Source organism: Actinia tenebrosa, unplaced genomic scaffold (assembly GCF_029948245.1).
Source record: "Actinia tenebrosa isolate PJP-AT-01 unplaced genomic scaffold, QUT_ActTen_1.0 PGA_scaffold5__44_contigs__length_20552954, whole genome shotgun sequence".
Lineage (NCBI taxonomy): Eukaryota > Metazoa > Cnidaria > Anthozoa > Actiniaria > Actiniidae > Actinia > Actinia tenebrosa.
In genome coordinates this window covers 2,563,472-2,587,008 of record NW_028292582.1, presented here as the reverse complement: position 1 = coordinate 2,587,008, position 23,537 = coordinate 2,563,472, and the positions used below count along the sequence as shown (strand labels likewise).

The window sequence follows — 23,537 nt, the reverse complement described above, 5'->3', positions numbered from 1 at the left end:
TAACTTTAAATGGTCATCAGAATGTCTACCAATACCGCATTTGCATGATAACTTAAACAAATCTAGTTTTGTAGTGAAATTTCAAGGTTGTTAGGCATTTTTTTCGAGTTTTATGAACTGATATCATGCTTTCTGTCATTGTTAAAACATGCAGGTTCCACGGCAGGTTGATGGTTTGGGCTGTTAATATTTAATAACATAACTATAAACCTACAATGTCTAATGAGTTAAGGGTTTTGGAGTGTTATATATATCCACCAAATAGTGGTTATTGTAATCTGAACCTTTATCCTACCCAAGCCAATTCAACATTCTGTATAACACTTACGATCCCATGCTATGCATGGATATCTAAAGCCTTCGATCTTTATCTATTTGGGGAATTTTTTTAAATGTTTGAACAAATCAATATGAACATTTCTAAATTTACATTTACTCCAGTCATAAACTCGATAAGGCGAACTCTTCTGTCAATTTTCCTCTATTTACATTTCATTTTCTTTCTGTATTTCTTCAATGTCAAATATTTAAAAAGTTTATGTCAATTGTAATAGATAAAGCTTCTCTGTAAAGACAAGTTTTTATTCTGCCATTTTTTCTCCTCATGTCATCAGTGTTTTGAAATCGTTCAGGTGCATAATTATCCTTTGCTGTTCAGTTTGTGCAAATCGCGTGACAACTAAATTGCGTTACCAAGTAGCTCTTTAAAATCTATAGCATTGAAGTAATTATCTGGAAAAACTTCAGGTCAAGATGTTTTTATATCACCACGAGACGATTTCTAGTTTTAGGATGTTATTTTGCTTTTCGTAGGCATTAGAAACCTTCCTAAATGCAAGTCTATTGTCAATGAATAAAGCCATTAAAATTTGCAGAATTTGAGCATATAGTCCATTCTATATATTTGTAGCGATCAGCGTCGAGGACATTGATTGATGACGAGATTTTGCCGAATAGGGAAAATACAATATAATAGGGATTTAATAATAGGATATGATATTCTTTGCAGTTTCATTTTAACCGTTGGATGTGGCAGAAGTGACCATTTTCAAGAACCGTCTTCTGTTGAACATGTGATGACCAGGGAACCAATCACAGTTTGAGTGGCCTGATTACTGGTAGATTGTAGCACTGTATGTGTACCATGAAGGCAGTGTATATCATTGCATATTATGTACCATCTAGCTTTCATTTTGCTTGCTGCTTCGGTAGTTGCTTTTTGGGGGACATAAGTAAAAAGATAAATTATTCTAAAAAATAAATACTAATTTCAATTAAAAATACTTGATTTTTTAAAAATTTATAAACGTCCTTTTCCATTTCAGGCCAAGGTGAGTGTTTGCAAATTAATACACTGTATTTTAAAGTGCATTAACTAATTTGTGCAATGTAAAAGGCTGCTTTATTGCCTATTTCAAGCAATGCATGCAAGTAATTTCTCTGTTCAGTTTGGAATGCTGGAGCTTGCATAATTTGTAAAAGTAGTTGGAAACCCTGTACAACGGTTGATGAACTTTTCCCCTAGTAGACTCCTTGCAGTGACGGAAGAGTCTAAGAATGAGCTAACCTGCTCAAAAAAGTTTTTCTTTTCAAACGGAGGATAAACACGCTCTGCATGTGTGTGAGAAGTTAATTGTAAACTTGCTGACCAAAGTCTTTGATAGTTATTTTTGTCATTCAGGAATTGGATGTGTTCTTCTCAGACATTTTGAATTACAAGAGTGACAAGCAAGATTCTCCAAGAAAACCTTATTTGGTTAAAAAAAAAATTCATTTAATTGGATTGCAATTTCTTATATTAGGATTTACATATAGCACAAAAATGTCTGATGCGAATGCCTCCATGCTTTTGATCAAATGCAAAACTAATCAGCTGCTGAACAAAGGGTTAATGCCTTTTCCTCTTGGCACTAGATTTGATTTAGTAATTAGGTAGATTTTTCAAGCCAGTTTCTTCAAAGATGACTTTTCTTTCGGACTTTGGTTTGTGGTCGCTAGCATGGAAGAAGTCCTTCAGAACAAGCGTGGCTTGGCATTCTCGCGATAATGAATTATTTATGTATTTAAATATTTCTTGAAATTTTAGCCAAAACCGCTTTTGCATCTTTAAAAATAGCGTAGAGGCTGCCGCTGAAAAAGTTTTGAAATTCACTGCCGTTAGAAAATTTTATGCCAAATTAGGGCACCACTTCCTAACACACTATGAAAGAGTACTTTCTTACGGTGCTACTGCTGCTTTTTGGAACAGTTCTATTTACTGATGGACAAACTCCGTTCAATGCAGCGTTTAGAAAACGAATTGCAGCAAACATATCTTGCGGCTCTCCTTCTGAAAAATATTTCAGGATTCAAGATGCTACAGTACTTCCACAGGAAAGGATTGAGTATACCTGTGATGCCAACGATGGAAATTATTCTCACCCACCGGACTACATGGTTGATGGATCAATGGGGACTTTTTGGCAATCGACGGCGAGAACGTCTTCTGAAAAAGACAAGGCTTACATAGAAATCGACCTTCAACAGGTATTTGGTTTGACTAACAATGGACTTCAGTTCTAAATGCTAATATATTGGAAAAAGTGTGAAATATGAAGTTGAGCCTAGTTTGGACAAAATTGATCAAAAAAGTAGTATATGAAAAGGGAAAATGGAAGTTTCTGGAAAATTTGCGCACACCTCCAATGTTTTTCATTTAGTCCTTTAATCCGTGGGCCGTTTTATCCCATCCTGTAAGAGCTTTAACCTTTTTTCTTTTCCCATTGCCATCGTTATCTATGAATCTGTTTTAGTGATTTTAGCAATTCAGAATCGGTGGACTATACTCAGTAATTGAATTGCAAAACGCAAGCAATACGACTGGTATTAATGCATGAACACTTACAAAATGAAAAAAAGTCCACATCCCTTCCCAGCTTAGATTACAGCAATTTTGTACGGCACCCATAAATGTTGGAAATTCTGCGTACTTTGACTGTCAGACTCCACTTGTTTATCGAAAGATTATAGGCAAACCCATGCATCTATACAATACCACTCGAGTTTGTACAGATATGTTCGGAAAAATTGAATTTCTATTGCAATAAGTAGAACAAAAAGAGAATCATTTTAAACGCCATAAAAAGCCTTCGGCAGTGCGTGAACAATTTTAGAACCGAGCTCAAATTGGTAAAATAGAGTTGCAGAGTTCAGGGAAAAAACTGGTTAGAGTTGGCATTTTTGTGTATCGTAAGACTGTTTTAGGGAACATCTCCAATATATTTTTTATTTTGTTCTAAAACCATAAAGCCATATCGACTCAGTGAGTTATTCCTCAACCTTGGTGAATGGCTAATATTACTCGCAACGTCAGTATTGCGTATAAAAAAGGATCATTTTGTGCGGGTAAAAAACGTTTTACCAAGTGAATTTTCTCCCTTTCTGATTGGTCTAGAGTCGGGGAAGTATAAATTACGTCAGTAAATCACGCGCGCGCTTGAAACCATTTTTATTTTAAATTTTACCCTTGTTTTCGTAGAAAAACTGTTAAGAGAGAATTCTGTTCGTATTCAAGCAGCGAGTGCCAAAAACTTTTTTTTTTGAAGAAAGGCTGTTGTACGAGGCTAAAATCTTGTTGTACAAGGCTAAAATCAGAAAGTTTAAATTGTTTGGCAGTGGAGATGACAGATGAAAGTGGAATCGAAGTGTTAACCCAAAGCAAATATTTTATTCGAAATCAGGTTTAGGACTTCATTTGGTTATTTCCAATGTATTTTCTATAAAAAAAGCCTGACAAAGCAACATTCTAACACAAATGCAACAAAACGTCTTTGTACAATTGAAAATACCGCTTCAAAAAGGCATTTTATCATAGTGCATCAGTTTCTAACTGTTTAAAAAGGTTTTGAGTGTTAACCCAAAACGAAAATTGCGATCAAAACTCATACGAATGTCTAGTGGCGCTTTTTGCCATTATTGCTCATTAAAAATTTCCTCTTAATTTTCTACGATAAAAAACAATTTCCTCCAGTTTTCCGTGGTATGTCCTTATTTACCACGATTTTCGTCATCAAGCGTAGCGAGGAGTGGCCGAGTAGGCCGAGTAGTGGCCACAACATTTTGACGGCTTGATGACGAAAATCGTGGTAAATAAAACATACCACGGAAAACTGGAGGAATTTGGTTAATTGGCTAGCAAATAGACAGGAATTGTCTGATATCGTTTTGTAATTTTGCTGTCACTGATCGCAGCCTGATACACGTACCTACCCAATTTTTAACAGTCGGATGATACTTTTTTTTATTTCCAGATGTTTTTCGCTTACCAAATAAAATTTACATTTGGTGACCATCAACGTCCAGGTGCTATCGCAATTTCCAGGTCGAATGACTTCGGTGCCACCTTCCATCCCTATCACTACCTTGTATCGCATCCTGAAACAATAGAGTGCAAGTCAGTTTTTAACATGGATCATTACTCGAAAGGCACCCCTATTGATAGAGTTGATCGTGTGCTGTGCCAGCATTATGATCTATACGATGCACTGGAATATAATGAAACGGTATGACGAAAAACGAAGGAACCCTCTTTTCTTACCTGTAGCATTCATTTTAATTTGTCTAGTTGTCAGTATGGCAATGTATATCATACTTTACGTCCTTAGGGTAATTTTTCTTGGCCTGTGAAACAAACTGAATTGTATAGGCAAAGTAAAACAATACAACACATTGTGATTTGTGTCTAGCACTATGCATCACGTTGACTATTCTTTCCACGGGCAAAGGAAAATCACTCTAATATAACCCCCTTTCTTCATTCTAAAAATGTAAGCAAAAGTTTGTATGTAAGCAGAATACTGCAATCGTGCGATCATTGTCATCCGTTATTGTCATCTTCTCATCACATTTGATTCATGCTATCCCGAGAAGCTGTGCTGGGATGATTTCCTTCAATTAAATTCTAACTGATCTGAAATAGTGAAGTAGAAATGACGTCACTACAAAACTAAGGTGTCGTGTGAAAATTGAGCAGCGAAAAATAAAAACCTATCCACAATTGCAAAAATATAGAATTAATAAAATCATTAGTTATTGTGTTACCGTTACAACCTTTTCTTATCAACGTCCTTTTCTTTCATTTGGTGGCCTGGAAGCTAAGTCAATAGTGTGTTTCAGAGGGTGACACCTTAGTTTTCAAAATGTTATCGATTCAGATATGTTAAAAATTTTTTTGGTTAGTTTTTCTCGATTACCTTGCGTAATAAACCTTGCATAATTATAATTATTACGCAGGACAGGGAGTGCAGGGATATGTCAATGTAAACATACTGCAGTATGCATATGCATGAGTTTAATTTGGCAATCTTGGATTTTTAAGGTAACCGTTGAATTGAATGGTCGTCTACGAGGAGATGGCACGCCCAATTCACATTCACCAGAACTTTTGGTAAGAAAAATTAAATGAGAAGATAAACATTAATAACAGGAAAACACATGGACTTAGAAGGAAAGGAAGCGGAATGGTCTATCATCTAGGCACAGCATTGTCTGACCTTTGCAACTGTAAGCCGAGTTTAAGGCTTAAGAGGAGGGGGCCAGTGCAACTTTTATTACTAAGTGCCGGACGCAATATATAGTATTTGCACCATCACGTGAGGCCAGCCTTGTTAGATGACAGGAACAATACAATCGTTTTACGCGAGAAAGAATTCAATTCCCGAGAGCAAAGGGGTTTATTGTCTAACCATCTAACCACAGGCAGCCCAAGCTGTATTATGGGCGCCGGCACGTGTTAGTGCAAGGCCTCTATTTTAATCAAAAAATCTCCGTTCAAAACTAACTCTGTTCAAAGGCCCTTCACTGGTGTGAATAAGGTGAAGAATATTCACACTTATTACATAATCTATTTTTGATTGTGGCCATTTTTCACCAACAGGCTTGGCTCAATATTACCAATCTCCGTTTTACGTTTTCTAAAATGCACCTGGTACTGGACAAATGGTCTTACAAATTTGTAAGTAAATATGCCTTAACGTTTTTCTCCATAGTTAATTCCATCATGCTGCAAAAAAGTTTTTAATATGTAACTATAGATAGTTTTTTTTAGCCTCTTTACAACATGGATAGATTGAAGCAGGAGTTATGCACTTATACACTAAAGTTTCCATTTTTAATCACAGGAAACCCAAGATTGGTTTTTGTGTTGTGTCAGGGGAGGGAGTGAGGGACGAAAGGAAATTATCACCCCCCATGCCCCTCTCCGCGAGAAACTAGACTAGCTACTAATCATCGCTCCGCCAAAAAACCATGGCAAACACCAGACTATTGACACCAAAACCAAGCTTGGGCTCCCTGTGTTTTCATTTTCTCTTTCTTTCTTTTGTTGGTCATTCACAGGCGACTTTTAAAATTCCGAAAATACGGCTGGCTGCATAGAAAATACAAAATGATTAATATACTATATTTCACTTTGCGATCGCATTTTACACTAAACGCAAAATCCCTGAACTTCACAATAAACATACACAGGATATCAAAAATACTGTACTTTCTCAGGCTTTACTCTGGGATTTTAGTCATTTTAGAAAGATCTGGGAAGTCTCAGTCGATGTACAGATAGACACTTTATTTAGAAGTATTTCTTGTTAAGTATAAGGCGCTATGAAATAATTCATGATTGTTATTATCATTATTAAGGGATGTTAAATTCCAGGGATATAATTGATGCACCAAAACCATCGGTTTTAATGTTATTATGGACTTGTTTTTAATTCTATTGTTTTATTCTCTCGACAAGCATCATTATGCGGTGCGTGAGATCGAGGTCCTTGCTCGTTGTAACTGTAACGGACACGCTAATGGTAACATTTGCCCTCAAGATGAGATAACTAAGAAGAGGGCGTGCCAGTGTCAAGGAAACACATGCGGTGATAACTGTGAAATGTGTTGTCCGCTGTACAATCAGAAACCTTGGACAAAGGGCGGCAAAGCGCCATGGGAAGTTGACCCTGGAGTTTCTTGTGAACGTAAGTCCTTTATATTTTAAAACACTAGGTTGAGTAAGCAGCATATGCACTTTTTTAAACAAAAACTTCCGTGGCCTGGTGTCATATATATCATGATCAGACCCTTGGTTTGGATAACTACGTAAAGCGACGACCAATTTTCATTTAGAGACGTGAAAAAAGAAAACCCGACTAAGTTCTTCAATGCTTTAGAGGGCCAATGATTTATCATTGATACAAGTTACTGTGCCATCCCACACATATCCAATACTCCGACAAAGTCGCTATTCTATTCTATTCTCTTTTAGTTGTGCGCAACGGCATTGTGAGGCAAGTTTCACGGCACAACTTCCTTTCGTGAAACTTTCTCACCAAGCTTAAATTTCGCCGTAACACCCCCGTAAAACTTGTCTCGCAACACCGTTGCACGTAAGTTTCAGCTAAACTGATTTTCAACTTGTAACATGGCCTCCTCGTTCTTGTCGCAGCTTGCAATTGTCACAATCACTCTGATGCATGCGTCTACAACCAGACTGTGAATGACTTAGGTATGAGTCTTGACATCCATGGTAACAAAAGCGGAGGCGGCGTTTGTCTAGATTGTAAGGTATGTGTTTCTTAAGATACTAGTTGCAAATAGATCTCTTTACCTTGGGCATAAGGAGTTTTCCCATATTTGTTTGTAACATATTTGTTTGAGGTCATGTGTCTTCTCATGCACCACTTTTCTAACAAAGAAATAATACTCTGGCTAGAGAATGACACGGTCCGAATTTAAAAAACATTACGTCCAAGGTAAAATGGTCTATTAAAATGAATAATAGAACTACTTTTGGCTTTCTAGATGGCGGAAAATGATCACGTGAACTTATCCTAGACTTTTGTAAAGTCTGTCACCCTCTAATGTACATCATATATATTCTTCAGAATCATACGCGTGGAATAAACTGCGAGGAATGCAAGGAGTTCTATTATAGACCAAGGGGAAGGAACAAAGCAAGAGAAGACGTATGTCAAGGTAGGGATTACTTCTTTGTCATGTGCATATTTTGGTTATTTATATTTTGAGTTTCTTTCTCCCTTTCTCTGCTAGTCACTCTCTCAGTTTTCTTTGTTCTGGACTAGCAGGGGGTCACAAGTATCAAGTAGAATTTCTTTCGCAGACTCTCTCTTTCCATCTCTTCATCTATCGTTAAACAAATAAAGATTATCATATGTTAAGGGAAATAATTAAGAGTAATAATTGCTGCGAGCGAAGCGAGGAGCAACACTAATTTTGACGGGTATCCTGTTTATACACGAACAAGAGGTGCTGGACACGTTAGGTAGAAAAAATCTCGATGCGTTTGCGATAATGGGTTTTAACGTCATCAGTTCAGAAACATGCGCACCCAACATACTTGGGCAGCGGTCTGTTTTATTACATTATGCACAGATGACCACTGCGCATCCTCATGGTCTTCCTTCGTTCGACCAACGAAGTGGAGTTTGAGGTAAACTTGTAATGTGCATTTCTAGGAACAATGCGGTTCTATATATTCGTTGAACTATTCATCAAGGTCATGAACAGTTACATTTGTCGGGGGAGGCAATTTTCATTTATGAGTTTTTCGGCACTCTTATGTGCGCAATTCGTCGTACTAGGCTCAAGGGCGGATCCAGGGTTTTTTGAAGGGGGGGTCTCAGGGGTAAATTTTGTGGGCAAAGAAATCCCAGTCGCATTTTTACCACAGGAAGCCCATTTGACCTCAGGAATGACAGGGGGGTCGCGACCCCCCCGACCCTCCCCCTGGATCCGCCCTTGAGGCTTGAGCCTATTTCAAATGTAATAGGTTCGACTAAATTAAGCTCATGGTTAGTTCGACGTTTGCCCTGGGCCTTAGGTTTCGTATCCTCGAAAACACGCTAACTACTAGTTAGCAAAAAAAAAAAAAAAAAAAAAAAAAAAAAATCAAACCGCCCTTTGGCGAACTCGTGGATACTAGTTGAACTTTTCAGAGATTGGGCTCCCTGTGTCCTTATGCTTGTTTACATTCGAAGGTTTCAAAGTATTCGCTCGATTTCATATTTTAAATACTCAATTTAGCTGGTAAGATGATTAGTAATTACTAGTTATTTATTGGAGCGAATTCACGTTAGTCTCGAGCGACATCTATTGAGTAGATTTGTACCTTAGCAGTTTATAGATACAAGCGACACCAGAACATGGCTCCGGCTGTTTGTGATGTCCGACGATCAATCTACTTTTAATTCACAACGGCTTATTTGGATGACAAAACTAGCTGAACTTTCTTCAAGATTCCATGACTCTCGTTTTGAAATCTAATGAAAAGTTCTTTTTTCGATGCATCCGGCTCTAACTACGAGTCTTCTGAGAGGATCTAAATATGTTGACGATTGTACATAAGCGTTTCTGTTTACTTTATCGCATCAGCAATTAAAGGCGCTAAAGAAGCGCATGTGGTTAGTTCAAAGAAGTAAAATGAACGGTATGAGGACAGGAGAGATAATACTAAAGTCATCCAAAGTCATTAATAATTCATGATTCAACCATGTGATCAGAACGGACCAAAGAAATGAACTTGTATATGAAATCAAGAAAGGGTATTTCCCAAAAGTGAAACGTAAATCCTCAGTGTACATACATGGGAAATTATGCGCATTATGATCAGAATGGCCTAAGGCAGTTTTCATAACTTTTCATAACATTTTCTATTATTTTATTTAAAATTTTTGGTTTTATTGGTGTTGGAGGTTTTTAATGCCATATAAAAAATTCGAACCATGTGTTTTATTAAAAACTTTTACTTTTGAATAAACACTGCTCCTCGTTGAACGACTGTTTTCATTAATCTTTGTTGTTCAGTTTCGAATCTGCTGTATATATAGCAAGAACCTATTTATCACATGATTGCAAAGAAGTAGAAATAGTTTTAAGACAATGTTGCCTTGTTGATCATTATCAATCACAAGATAAACTCATATTAGATTATTGCTCAAAGATATAGTTTCTCGATTGTTCTAAAGAAATTGGAAATTCCATGAACAAAAAGGCTAACAAAAGGCTGAATTATCTTAAAATTCATCGGAAGAGATTCAAGGTCTGATTTAATTCACAACCGACAATGCGTTATTTGTTGTTGGTTTGTTTATATTAAACTCCCTGAAGGTCTGAATATATACTGTAAATTACGGCCTCATTTATCCTACAATTAGGAGGCTCAATATAGTTTTCAATACCGTTTTCAATATATATATATATATACACTCGATTGCAGTAATGTTGTAGTATACATATATACATTTATACAAATACCTAATGAGATGCATATTGCAATTTTACTTTTTTAACCCTCAAAACCAATTGATTTAAAATCTGTAGGATGTAAAACACAAGAATACAATATTTTGATGTTCATTGAATGAAACAAATAATAAATAAAGCGATTTTTCTGTTTTGCATATCATTAAATATACTGAACAAATTAGATATTTGTATAAATGTATACTACAACCTTTCTGCAATCAAGTGTATATATATATATAGTTTTCAGTATACGAGTAATGAGTTTGTTTTGTATGAGACTATCTTGTCGAGACTGTAGTGCGCTCTTACTTGGGCCCGGACTTGATTAAGACGGCAGAAAATTTGCTGTAGCAACTCGATGTAATGATGTAATCCACGAGTGAAAATGGCATATCATTTTGTCGGAAGTTTATCGCATTGAACATGACCGAACATGACAGATAGATAGATAGATAGATAGATAGATAGATAGATAGATGACAGGAAGCATGATTTGTGGCACGATTCCAACAATTAACCCCAGGGGGAAGGTCTAGTGGCCCACAGCAGCACGGCACAAATTGATCAGCCGTTTTGTTTTTGCAATTTCGCTGTCAAGATCGGCCATGAAAACTGTTATTCCACTGTTTAGAGATGTATAATGAAACAGTTAAATGAACTGATAAATTCAGTAAATTAAAAACTTACTGCATAATATGTGAAAAATGATTCTCCCTACCAGGGGAGGGGAAGTGGTTCAAGCTACGCGATAGCATAGTGGTTAGCCGTCTATCGACGGACTAACCACAAAAAAAGGTTTGACTCATTGGTATTTTAGTTTTAGGCGTTAATTGTATTATTTTACTTCAAGTTGCATCTTTCCTTGATTCTTTTGATATAAATAATCCGAAGACAATCTCGTACCCAGAGCCTGCGTTTCTTTCGGCCTGCGGCGAAGAACGAGGGCTCTGGCATAATCCATTTTTGGCGCATGCGCAGCTTTCCGGAAGTGAAACATAATCAATGAAAATCATGCTTTCAAACCTGCTTTCAAACAGAGTTCTGTGTTTACTTCCGATCAAAATAAGAATTAGAAATCGGGAACATATTTGTATTATTTTTTGCAAGTCTTTTAAGTCTTTTAACGTATACGCTCTTATACCGGAAGTCCAAGAAATCCTGGTCTCAAAAAATGGATTATGCCAGAGCCCTCGTTCTTCGCCGCAGGCCAGAAGAAACGCAGGCTCTGGGTACAAGATTGATCCGAAGATAAAACTAAGTGCGAGTTTGCGCATGTGCAGAGTGGGTCCACAGTGCTAGAAGTATCCCACATGAAACATCAGCAGTTCATTTCCTCATATAAATAGCGAAAGTAGTCTTTACTGAATGAGAGCTTTGTGCTTGTTCGTGTCGTGTAACGTTCGTAATCAGATGACGTAAGACGATCTGCTAACATCTTAGTGAGTGAGCGAGCGATTGACACATTTGCATATTCAGACCCCTCAAAATAACTCGTCTCTACGCTTCGCGTATCCACGAGTTAAAAAAACAGAAGATTTACAAGGTCATTTAGGATGTTTTGTAACGCAGTTTACTTGTGCTATATAACTTTACTTTTAAGAACAACCTTTTGCTTTGGAAAGAGAGGAAAAAGACCAAAAAGAGCAAATATTCCAAATGTATGGGCAATTTTTTCCAATGCATATTTTTGGTTAAAGTGCTACTCTGACGAAAATCGTTCAAACTTGGATTCAGCTGAAACTTCCTAAGAATACTCTTTAATAAAGGTCCAATAATCACTGTATGAAGTGTTTTCTCGATATTCAGGACGAAAGTATGATATTTTTACGATTTTTTTTTTGAGTCTGTGACGTCATAAACTCAACATCGAACATCGCTCCATACATTTCTTTTTAGTTTATGATCAAAATATCAGTAGTAAAGTGAGAAAGAAATACCCAAACACCCCAAAATATAAATTATAGTCACAAGTAATGTGAAATAAGCACATTAGCCACCTTTTGGGCTTCATAGGAATAAAATAAATTAAGGATTTATATACAAAGAAATATATGTAGCAATGTTTGATATTGAGTGTATGACGTCGCAGACTCCAAAAAATAATCGTAAAAATATCATACTTTCGTCCTGAATATCGAGAAAACACTTCATACAGTGATTATTGGACCTTTAAAGAGTATTCTTAGGAAGTTTCAGCTGAATCCAAGTTTGAGCGATTTTCATCAGAGTAGCACTTTAACAAATTCGATAGACAATCAGAAAATACGTTTACACACCAACATTGACGAGAACCAGACAAATATTAGCTGAGATATGACCATTTGAATATAAAATTACTCCATACAAATCACTGCATTTTCGGCTCCGTCCCAAACGTTTGGAGATCGAAAATAATGAAAGTCAAAATTTATCTTTTCGTGACGTCACACTTGAGTACTCTTTTACTTCACTGATGTGGTTTTTGTTTAGCACACGGATAATCGACCCTAAATGTGCAATTAAAATATTTAGACTCATTTCACATGTCAAATTGCATATTCGTACTATTCATAACTTCTCTACGACTTATGGATGAGATTAACGAAAACGTTTTGCATTACATTGTCTTGAGTAGCCTCCTTCGCAGCCGTTCTTAGGGTCGTCACGCAACGTTTCCCTCCCTTCCCTCTTTGTCGCTAGTTGTCGCCTTTCAAAATAATTCCAAAGCAAATTTTGACAGCACGCGGCATTCATTTCAAGTTGTCGCGAACTTCTAACGCAGGATTTGATTGGCTCTTGATAAGACAATAGGCCAATTTTGATTGACCCATGATGTCGCATCGATAACAATGAGAAAGGAATGTTCGGCTCAAGTAAGCAGACGTTTGTGGGGAGGGAAACGTTGCGTGATGACCCTAAGAACGGCTGCGAAGGAGGCTAGGTCTTGAGAGGAACAAACGTGGTTAGCTTTTTGCTAAAACTGATTTATCGTAAATCCCAAAAGTCTTGCGGTGTTCAACACAATGTCCAACAAACGTCTTTTCTGCCCTCTCTTTTCTTAATGTTCAACAAATAATACAAACGTATAAAAATAAATAACGCATATTATCCAGACTCCAGAGGTGCAAGGTTATGAATTTGGTACCTTAGGAACATACGCTTATTAAGAGTAAATGGTTTGAACCCAGGTGTTGAAGTTTTGTGTTTTGGACTCTGAAGGTAATTTCCGCTCAGGTTGTCGAAACGTCAGTCACCACCAACGACAGTCTTTCTCAAGACTACACTCATGCGGAAGATCACATTTCAAACTTATTTTGTTATTACTCGACTTAGCTAAATGTCACTGAATTCTTCCAAATAACAGTTATTTAGTCTTGTAAATGAGGTAAAAATTACTAAGGTAAGAATAAAGGCAATTTAAAATCGTTCTTCACTTCTTTACTGCGAATCCCCCAGCCCTCTCCCCCTTAATAAAAAACGTACCTTGCTTTGTATTTGTCAAATATTTGATACTTGATACTTCAGTTCTTATGGATGGACAAATCTGGTTGCACATAGTTAATAGATTGCATCATAGTTAACTATGATTGCATCATTAGTGGTTTGATAGTCTTGATAATCGAATATCACTGAGGCTCCTTCAGTAACGACAGCAGAGATGAAAGTTATCTGTGCAGGTTTCTCCAAGACCGGGACCAAAACCATGGCGTCAGCGCTCAGAATACTTGGTTATAACGTGCATGATGTCGAGGAGCAATGGGAATTTCACATGGACGAATATCATCAAGCGCTTGAATCCGCTAAAATGCCTGACTTCGTGTCCATGTACGCCAATGTGGATGCTGTAACTGATTCCCCTGCTATGTATTTCTTTGAAGAAATTTTCCATGCTTTTCCGAACTCCAAAGTTCTCCTGATGATAAGAGATGACGACGAAGTGTGGCTGAAAAGCTGGCTGAAGACGTGTGAAGTTTGGAATTCAACAGCTTCCCAGCTGTGGGTCATTTTGGGAATGATTTTTACCCCCACAGGTAGAAAGTTTAAGAGGTTTTTAACAAGTCAGACTAAGATTTATGAAACTCCAACCGAAAGCAACATCAATGAATCCAGTAAAAGTGCTTATCGAAGGCATAATGAGCGAGTCATGTCAACAATCCCGCGAGATCAGCTTCTTGTCTACAACGTTAAAGAAGGATGGAAACCTTTGTGTGACTTTCTTGGTGTTGAAGTCCCAGATGTGCCTTTCCCTCGTGTAAACATGAAAAGCGAAGTGATACCTTTTCTGCTTAATTCTTCAGCTGTTGGAAGGAGAATTTTCAAAGAGGTAGTTTTCGTTGTGACTCTGCTGGTTATATTGTTGGCTGTGATTGTGATGCTGATTTTATGATCAACACGTTAAGTTTTTATAGAACGTAGTAATTAAAGCAAAGGGTTCGTTTTAAACAGTCGGGCAATTTTAATCAGTGTTATACATTTAAAAAATGCGTAGAATAGTTTCGAAATTGAATAAAAACATTGGGAGAATGGTATTCAGTACCAGTCAACCAGAACATATCATGCAAGTCATTCCAGCTTAACAGGGTCAAATGAATGTAACGGAAGTGTATGTGATTAAAAAGTGTCCTCATTAGTGCGAAAACCATAGAAGCTCAATCATTCAACTGTCATTTACTCCTTTTAAGGTATTAGGATACGAAAAATGACCATTTGCTCGAAATTTTTTTGTTTGTAATTTCGTATTTTTAAACTTTCGTCTTTTATATGTTAGTGAAACCTCTAGCAATTTTTGATTGGAAAAGCCAAAACTTTGAGACAAATTGAAATCATGACTTTGTCAAGACCGGAAATGTCCCGTCGCTTGCAATAACGTTGAGTCCAAATGCTCCTTTGTCCTTGTAAAAAGATCCTACATTGCGATCGTCCAGAACACCAGATAATTTGACAAGTGATGACAAAATGAAAGGCTCAAGATGTTTTGGCCAACACCACCGTGGCTCCCTGCAGCTTCCGGCTCCAAACAAAGAAATGCATTTTTCTCGAATTTTTTTTGCTGCTAAAACCTCAACTTCAAAAAGCTAAAAGTCCCTCGGATTTCATTCGATTTTTCTAAGATTTGAAGAGTTTAAAAAGTAACTCATGATCCAGAAAAGGGTGTCTCCGATTTTTGAAATTTAGTTTCTTTCCAAACTTATAACACTTTTTACTCTAAACAACACTCCAAAAGCAATCGCACAACTTTGATCAAAAATAGCGAGAGATATAAAACAGATATCAAAAATCTGGGACACTCTTTTTGAGCATATTATCTCCTGAGTATGTTAAGACATTTTTCGCAAACATAGCTTAAAATGTACGTATCCGTTAACGTTTTCACTGAGGCATGGTCAAATTTCGCTTCGAGGACAGTAATGTGAACAACAATTTAAGAAATCGTATTTTGAAGATGTCTTCATAAACTATGTTTACTTAGCTTTCAGAAAATGTATACTTTGTTTGTGTTATACTATAAAGCCAGCGCGTTATTTAAGTTTACGCGCATAGTGGTCGTAAACGTATCCTAATACCTTAAGTTTTTGGCACTAGGCATGTGCAGACGAACTCTTAACTTACCGCATGAACAAGAGCAAGTTTTCCTTGACAATTTTTTTTGATAATGATAATGATAATAATAATAATATTAATAATAATAATAATAATAATAATAATGAAAACTTTATTGAGTAAACCTTAATAGTCTATGCATGTCTTAATAGAAATAGAAGTACACTCGCCCCAAAGCTACTAAAGTTCCAATGCTTAATATTTTATGATAATGATAAACAAAAATAAAATGAAAAACTATAGGATTTAAAGTTCATAATCTCAATGCCATTATAATAATAATTTTTTTAAATGATAGAATTCAATTAACTATTAATAATAATAATAATAATAAAATTTATAATAACGTTAATAAAGAGATTATGAATATAAAATAACAAATATATGATGGTAATTGAACTGCGTGGAGTGCAATTTGGTCTGACATCAAACGTGCGACTACAAAATCGCACGACCGCGTAGCGGGAGTGCAATTTGTAATTGCAGGTTTGATTTCAGACCAAAATTGCACGACACGAAGTTCAATTACCACTTAATCATATCCTTTTCGTAATCATACACAAGAAAAAGACACAATAAAGAGTGCAGAATAATCAATTTAATGTAGTAGAAGAACTAAATGCAAACAAAAAAAATATCTAAAAAAATTTTTTTGTTGATTTTTTTGTTTTATTTTATTGTTTTAAAAATTTTTTCTAGGATGCGATTAAGAGCTCCTAAGAATGCGATTTGGGAATTAATCGCACTCCTTTGAACCAATCAGATTGCAGGATTTGGTAGTGATTACAAAAAGGATATGATTAATGTACAATTTACTTATTTATCGATAAAAACATATTTGTAAAATATCTAAAACAATTAAAGTTTAAAAAAAAAATTAATATATTTAAAAGTTAATCTAAGTAGAAGACTTAATGGCTCCTTGGACAGTGTCAATGTCAATATCACAGTTACGTACATCATAAGGTGTTCGCCTTTTTGTTCTTGAACCTCTCAAACATACAAGGGCAGAACGCGGAAGAGCAAATGATGTTCTGGCACGAATCTAAGAGATTGTTTTAGCGTATTGTTCTCCTTTCTTGCGTTATATCATGAATCAAAATGACTCGGATAATTTTTGTCGGTCTAGCGCGAAGTGGCCCTTAGCCCAGATCGTAAATGTCAAAAACGTTTTCTACCTCTAACCTAATGACCACGCATCAGGAACGCAGAGGTAAAATGCTGTCGCTGAGCGACGGGGCCAAGAAAACATTTTATGATTTCACGTTGAGCTACATTCATGTAAAAAGTAGCTTCGTCTCGATATTGTTGAAGCCTATGACTGTGATAATTTCCTTGTTAGCGTTTGAGATCACAACCAGTCGCAGCATAATCAAAGAGACCCCAATAATTACATTTGACAATCAGATTCTACTGCCTTTTATCTAACCACAATTGACGGTAAATCTAGGCTAGCCCCGCCGAGGGTGAGAGAGAGTCTCGTAAAAATTTTGTTAATTTCCCGTTTCCCGTTCCCCATTCCCCGTTCCCCGTTCCCCGTTCCCCGTTCCCCGTTCCCCGTTCCCCGTTCCCCGTTCCCCGTTCCCAGTTTTAAAGATAGCCTAGTAGCTTTGTCTCTTTTCTAAGAGCTTTTTCAAAGTTCGCTGAATACGGTAAATAATGGCCACTTGTACTTAAAAGGAAGTTTTTTTTATTTGCTATTTCAGTCACAACAGCAAAAAAAAATTTAAAGTTTTGTCTTCAGTTATTAATTCTGATCTGGGAAAAAAGTAACGAAAAAGAAACGAAACGAAACGAAACGGAACGAAAGGAAAAAAAAAAAAAAAAACACAAATTGTGTGCAATGTTAATAATCGTATTTTATGATGACGTTACCAACCAAGAATGACGAATAGTACCTTTACTACCTCTCCCTTCAATAAAAACAATTGCGTGCAGGGGTTTTACAAAAAAATAAATGTCTTGTAACATAAATTAATGCAACCCTCCCTCAATTATCTAATGGTCCATCCTTTAACGGATTGATTGCTTTGCTACAGCATGCTCATGTGATGTGCGGGGCACCAAGAATACTAGTCGTCTTACTTTTTTGGATTGTGTATCTGATGAAAAGGAACTAAGCAGCCATCCCGGCAAGGTATGTTTAAAGCTTTACGATTGAATCAGAAAGATGTGAGTGGCAGAGCACCAATCACAGCCAAGGATTAGGTGATTTGCATATTTGTTGCATCCCTCCCTAAAGGCCGGTTTAGACGGTACGATTTTCGCCTACAACTATCGTACACAACACGCTCGCGTCTGTCGTAGGCGAGTTGGCGAAAATCGTACCGTCTAAACCTGCCTTAACACATCTTTCTGATTTTTATTTCTTGTCTTCTTATAGACTAATAGTCTTGTTTCTTTTAAGAGACATTTATCGCATCTTTCTCCGAAGCTCTAGAATGATGAAGAGAATCATACAAGTAACAATCTGTTATATATTTGTCTGTGTTTTATTACAGGAACCCGGGGATTGCTACTGTAAAGAAAATGTATATGGACGACAGTGTGACAAATGTAAAGCAGAGTATTTCAACCTAACTCGCCATACCCCAGAGGGCTGTTCAGGTAGGTATCAGTGTTTACAAATGAAGTTAAAAACAGTTAATAATATTGCATTCAGTAATACAACAGAACAGCCGGTGATGCCATAATGTAATGATGATGAAAGTTTGTTACAAAACATGACTGGCAGGCAAAATTCATTGGATTCCCAACAGAGAGGCCCTTTCCTAGGAAGTGAGCAGAGATGATATATGGAAAACGCTGCCCCTTCGATAATGGCTCCAGAATTGCTAATCAGCAAGTCGGAAGTCGGAAAAATTATATCTTCATCGTCAGTTCAAAATTGTGCCTTTTTTAGGTGTTGCAACCACAGAAGACGTTTCCTGAGGAGATAGAGTGAAGAGTTGGTGATGCATTTCTCCCAGTACATTCGAGGTCCAGAAAATTCATATTTTTGGGAGAGGCGCAAATCTTTTCTTCCACAAACCATTCCACACTGGGACCTGCAACGCGTATTTTCAGTTCTAAAACTCACCAAATATTTTTCTTCTCTTTCAGAATGTAGATGTTACTTGCCAGGAACGGTTAATGGCTCTAATATTTGTAACGCGGTACGAAAATATATTTGATTATACATCCCAAAATTATTTTCCATTTTTTCTATTATCAATACCGGCTTTGTTTGTGGTTGATGTAAAGACCGTCGTGCCGTACACACCATTATTTCTCATGATACTTTAGTATTCTTTATACTTACTCTGACCTTTTTTTAAACAATAAAAATGCACGGTATTAACTTTCAGGGCGAAACAGGACAGTGTCCTTGTAAAAACCAGGTAGAACTGCGTGACTGTAGTCAGTGCAAACACGGATACTACAATCTAAGAAACGAAAGCACTGATGGATGCACATGTGAGTAACACTTTACTAGTCATTAAAATGTACTGGTTTCGGAATTATGCGTGTCTTTTGTGTGTTTCTTTGTACTTGTCTGTATATAGACATCATGTCATCATCCTAAGCCACGTTAAATTTCAGTTACCGATAAACTCTTATTTGAATTAGTTTGCATGGTTCAACATCAATGGTATTTTATATTGTGTTTACAGCATGTGGATGTGATGAAGGTGGTACCTATCCTGCCAATACATGTGACAAAGTATCAGGACAGTGCCAGTGTCGTGCAAATGTTATTGGCAAAAATTGCACACAGTAAGTACATAGTTCATTAATGTTTTCCCATTATAGACCACGTGTCCTTCCCAAGAGTATCACTTTTTTGGCAATTGGTCAATTTGAGGAAATACACTAAAAAATGGAGTCAAATGTTCATGAATATTTTTAAATCTTGTTGAATGTTTTACATTTGACCAGTGAACCTATTTATGGAAGATGGTGAATTGCTGGCTTGCAACCACTCCCAAGAGAATGAAATAACAAAAGACACGACGGCCATGTTGGATGACATAACAAAAGATACTAATGAGGAATCTTTTTGTTAAATTCATCCAGCATGGCGGCTGTGAAAACCAGCAATAGTTGATTGATAAAACTTTATACCATCAATAGAGGTTTTTCACGGCAGCCATGTTTGTTGTCAGGAACAATGCAATATTTTTGCATGATAAATATATGTTATTGACCGACTTTGGGACGGTAAATAACTTATTTATTTTTTTCTCGTATTTTTTTACTTGTTTTTGTGATCATTTTGTTTTGCTGGTTAGCTGCAAAGGATACCGGACCGCAAGCGCGGGCAGACACTGACAAAATACCGCCTGCTCAAAACAGCCAATCAGAACGCACTAATTTTTAGGATACCGGACCGGAAAAAAAAAAAGAGAATTTATTTCCCAAAGGAGAAAATTTCTTTTGTTTTCATGCCTGCTGTGACTATGACGTCACATGATAAACTTTTATACAACTTGGCTTTTACTTTTTCTTACCTTTTAATAGCGCAGCGCACTGATTCAGTAAAAATAGCTTAAAGATTTGGACAAACATTGCATTCTGTTTAACCGCTACGAGGATTATACGAACCGATTTTATTATTTTTACTTAAAGTTACAATAATAACCCATGTAAACTAAGATCAACTGCGAAAACTATCTGCTAAAAGTAAACTTTGTAAGTAAGTTTGTTTGTCCGAATTTCGCCTTTGTCTTCGTTTTTATGACGTCACGGTTGCGCTGCGCTATTAAGATAAAGATTATTGGCATTTGATATGTTAAACCACAGGGTCCCTGATGGCTATTACTACCCAGATTTTCACTTTATCATGGCGAGACGGGATCCCTACAAACCGGCATCTGTAAGTATATAAACCAGCTAGTTATCAGCAGTAAGCAAACTAATTAATAACTAATTATTTTTTACGCTCGTACCCAGTCCCTTGCTCGATATGAAAACAGATAATAACTACCCTCTGCCTTCAGTTTTAATTTAGAAGAACGTGCCTCCCCAAATACTTTATGTATGTTCCGGTGCCAGTGTTCCAGTGACTGTTTCTTGGTTATCTACTGCTCGCTATCCTTTATTGATTTTCAAAAATGTCTTTAATTTTCTTGGAATATGCACCTTACGGAAATAGCGAAATAGCCGAACGTTTATATTGCGCTGTTTGTACCCGATGAGCTAGGCTAGAATGTTAATCGATCTCAGGAGAAAAAGACCTATATTCTAACCTAATCTAACTTTCATTACAGAACAATCTGTACTCTTGGCTGTACATCCCAAAAACGACAACTTACAGGCTCTTTTTAAAAGATACCGAGGGAAAATTGGTGCCTAGCTCCAACGAGACCTTACTGGCAACCAGTTTTAATATAACAGCCCTGGAGTTAAAGCGTTGTATACACATCGGTGTAAAGTACTGCCTCTTGCCCCAAGGCAACTATTCTGTCAATATTACAGTTGTCGGCTCAAAAAAACTAGTAGGTTTTATAACATGTTTTGTAATACTTCCTTGCCTTCTTTCCTCGTTCCTTGCTTGCTTGCTTTTCCGTTCCCTCCCTTCCTTTCCCGGAGTACAATATCTTCATGCATTTATTTTTGTCTTCATGATTTTAGGAAAGCATAGTCGCTATACCAGAGGAGTTTCTGGTTGACAGTGTTCTCGAAGGACCCAGATTAATTCTGTTCAAATTCTATTGCCAAATAGAAACTAATAATATGAGGTAATAAAAGAAGTAAAGTAAAAATAGCAGCAACATGACTAAGTGATAGCATGCAATTTTACGAGTTTTGGCTTCCAACACTGCACACACCCCTTTTAGCATATACCAACTTGTGTACAGAGTAACTTATTTTTATATACAATCATTCAATAAAAACAAACAAACAGAAACTTTTAGTTTGCGTGAGTAATTCACGCAAAACGTTTAGCAAAACTTTTAGGCCATACTTCGTTGCCTTTTTAGTATTGATAGGAATGGCATTTACTTTCATTTTTTCCATTTCCTCATCGGAAATTGTAGCAAAACGATTGCCGGCAGATGCCATTTTGTTGCCGACTCAATATTCCGAGATTCAGAGGTGAATATCGCACAACATTCACCTCTAATTAATCAATGAGCGCACGCGTTTTTATGAAGTACACAAGTGGGTATATGCTAACTATAGTTATACTGAAATTTGGGTTCAGTTATAATTTTAGGTAGCTATCTGTTTTCAGATATGTTCTGTTGATAAGTTAGTCAAAATATGATTTAATTAGAATACTAACGAATTTAACTTTACATATGTAGCGCAGTTTTTCCCTCCCTGCAGAGCATGTTTCATCAATACGTTTATTCAGTACTTTGAGTGTTACTGCGGACATTGTTAGTAGAGGGGGACTGCTTCGCAATCCTTTCTCGTACAACCTGAGACCGCATTACGGCCCCTTAAATTTCGCTAGCACGCTAATGTGACTCGGTGTTTTTAAATGAATGATAGTGGTGTTGATGAAATGGATGATGTTTGGGATACTTCAGAATAACTAAGTTGTCAATGTTTTATGTTTTTATATAGTCTTGGTGAGAAGGGCGAAGGAATTTGCTTGGCTGGAGCATTCAGCTTAACCGTAGCATTTAACAACGGATCTTTGCGTAAGTAGCCGTCTACATAAAGCGGATGCTTCTAAAAATCTTTTAAAAGTTTTTTTACGAAAGATGCGTCAAGCATACTGCCTACGGCTTGCCGTAAAGAACGTTAACTGAATAGGGTTTTTTGTCCGGATAGCAGAATCCCGTGTGAACGGAACCACTAAGTGCAATTTTTGACCTGTTTAAAATTTGTTTGGGACTGTGCACGTGTAAACGCAGCTTTAGGGTCTATTTATTTACTGAAGACAGTAACTCTGTTTATTTCATTTAAATGAACGATGCATACTAATTTATCAATTCAGTTTCCATTGGTCCTTACCAGATTTTTTTCACTGTTCCTTATACTTAACCAGCTTGTTCATGCGACCCTATTGGATCTGTTAATCATACATGTCAGAAGTACAATGGATCTTGTACCTGTAAACCTGGTGTTGAAGGCAGAGATTGTAGTCGATGTAAACCTGGTTATTACAATTTGACTGAAGATGGATGTAAACGTACGTATTATCTGACTTCTCAAAGAATCCTTGTTTTGAGTTTTTTATTAGACTGTTTGATCAAGGAAGGTCGTTTAATTGCATTCAGTGTATGTGTATGTCTTGTACATTTGGTACCTGAAAGTTAAGCGACTGGGCATTGGTACCTGAAAGTTAAACAAAGAGTGCACAACAAACAACAAAAAAGGTGCATTGATGGGTTGCAAGCATTCCCGAGAGAGTCAAAAGACAAAAAACATGGCAGCCATTGTGGTACCGTTAACAACGGATGCTAATGAGAAATCTTTTTTTAAATGGCACCAACATGGCCGCGATGACGTAACGTGCAATCGAAGAAGTGGAATCCAGTGGAAGAAGAGAGATTCTTTAGAACAACCTTTGAAATCCCATTTATTGTTATTCTGATAAGAAAAAAATGATTTCAAACATTTAAATGTTGATAACATCACAATCGCAGTGAAGCTCAACGAGTCGAACAAAGAGATTATATATAATATAGATAATGTCGTATCAGAAGCAGAAATAGATAAATAATGAGACT

At 36.7% G+C, this 23,537-nt stretch overlaps 2 protein-coding genes across 2 annotated transcripts in view; both read left to right on the top strand.

Annotated features, from left to right (window-relative positions):
- The first annotated feature begins 2,108 nt into the window (after window positions 1–2,108).
- The window catches only part of LOC116295544 (uncharacterized), a 46,092-nt gene continuing 24,663 nt past the window's right edge, over window positions 2,109–23,537 (top strand). The window contains exons 1-17 of the mRNA XM_031703391.2: window positions 2,109–2,526; window positions 4,290–4,541; window positions 5,357–5,425; window positions 5,915–5,992; window positions 6,776–7,004; window positions 7,472–7,590; window positions 7,911–8,001; window positions 17,910–18,007; window positions 18,372–18,477; window positions 18,973–19,025; window positions 19,218–19,326; window positions 19,524–19,626; window positions 20,653–20,725; window positions 21,120–21,347; window positions 21,484–21,590; window positions 22,426–22,502; window positions 22,853–22,996. Coding sequence (XP_031559251.2) covers window positions 2,203–2,526; window positions 4,290–4,541; window positions 5,357–5,425; window positions 5,915–5,992; window positions 6,776–7,004; window positions 7,472–7,590; window positions 7,911–8,001; window positions 17,910–18,007; window positions 18,372–18,477; window positions 18,973–19,025; window positions 19,218–19,326; window positions 19,524–19,626; window positions 20,653–20,725; window positions 21,120–21,347; window positions 21,484–21,590; window positions 22,426–22,502; window positions 22,853–22,996 — 2,260 coding nt within the window. The 5' untranslated portion in view covers window positions 2,109–2,202. The remainder of the gene's footprint in view (window positions 2,527–4,289; window positions 4,542–5,356; window positions 5,426–5,914; window positions 5,993–6,775; window positions 7,005–7,471; window positions 7,591–7,910; window positions 8,002–17,909; window positions 18,008–18,371; window positions 18,478–18,972; window positions 19,026–19,217; window positions 19,327–19,523; window positions 19,627–20,652; window positions 20,726–21,119; window positions 21,348–21,483; window positions 21,591–22,425; window positions 22,503–22,852; window positions 22,997–23,537) is intronic.
- On the top strand, window positions 13,795–14,908 carry LOC116295545 (uncharacterized). Its single transcript, XM_031703392.2, has one exon. It carries the CDS (start codon window positions 13,928–13,930, stop codon window positions 14,654–14,656), a length of 729 nt encoding a protein of 242 aa, XP_031559252.2. The 5' UTR covers window positions 13,795–13,927; the 3' UTR covers window positions 14,657–14,908.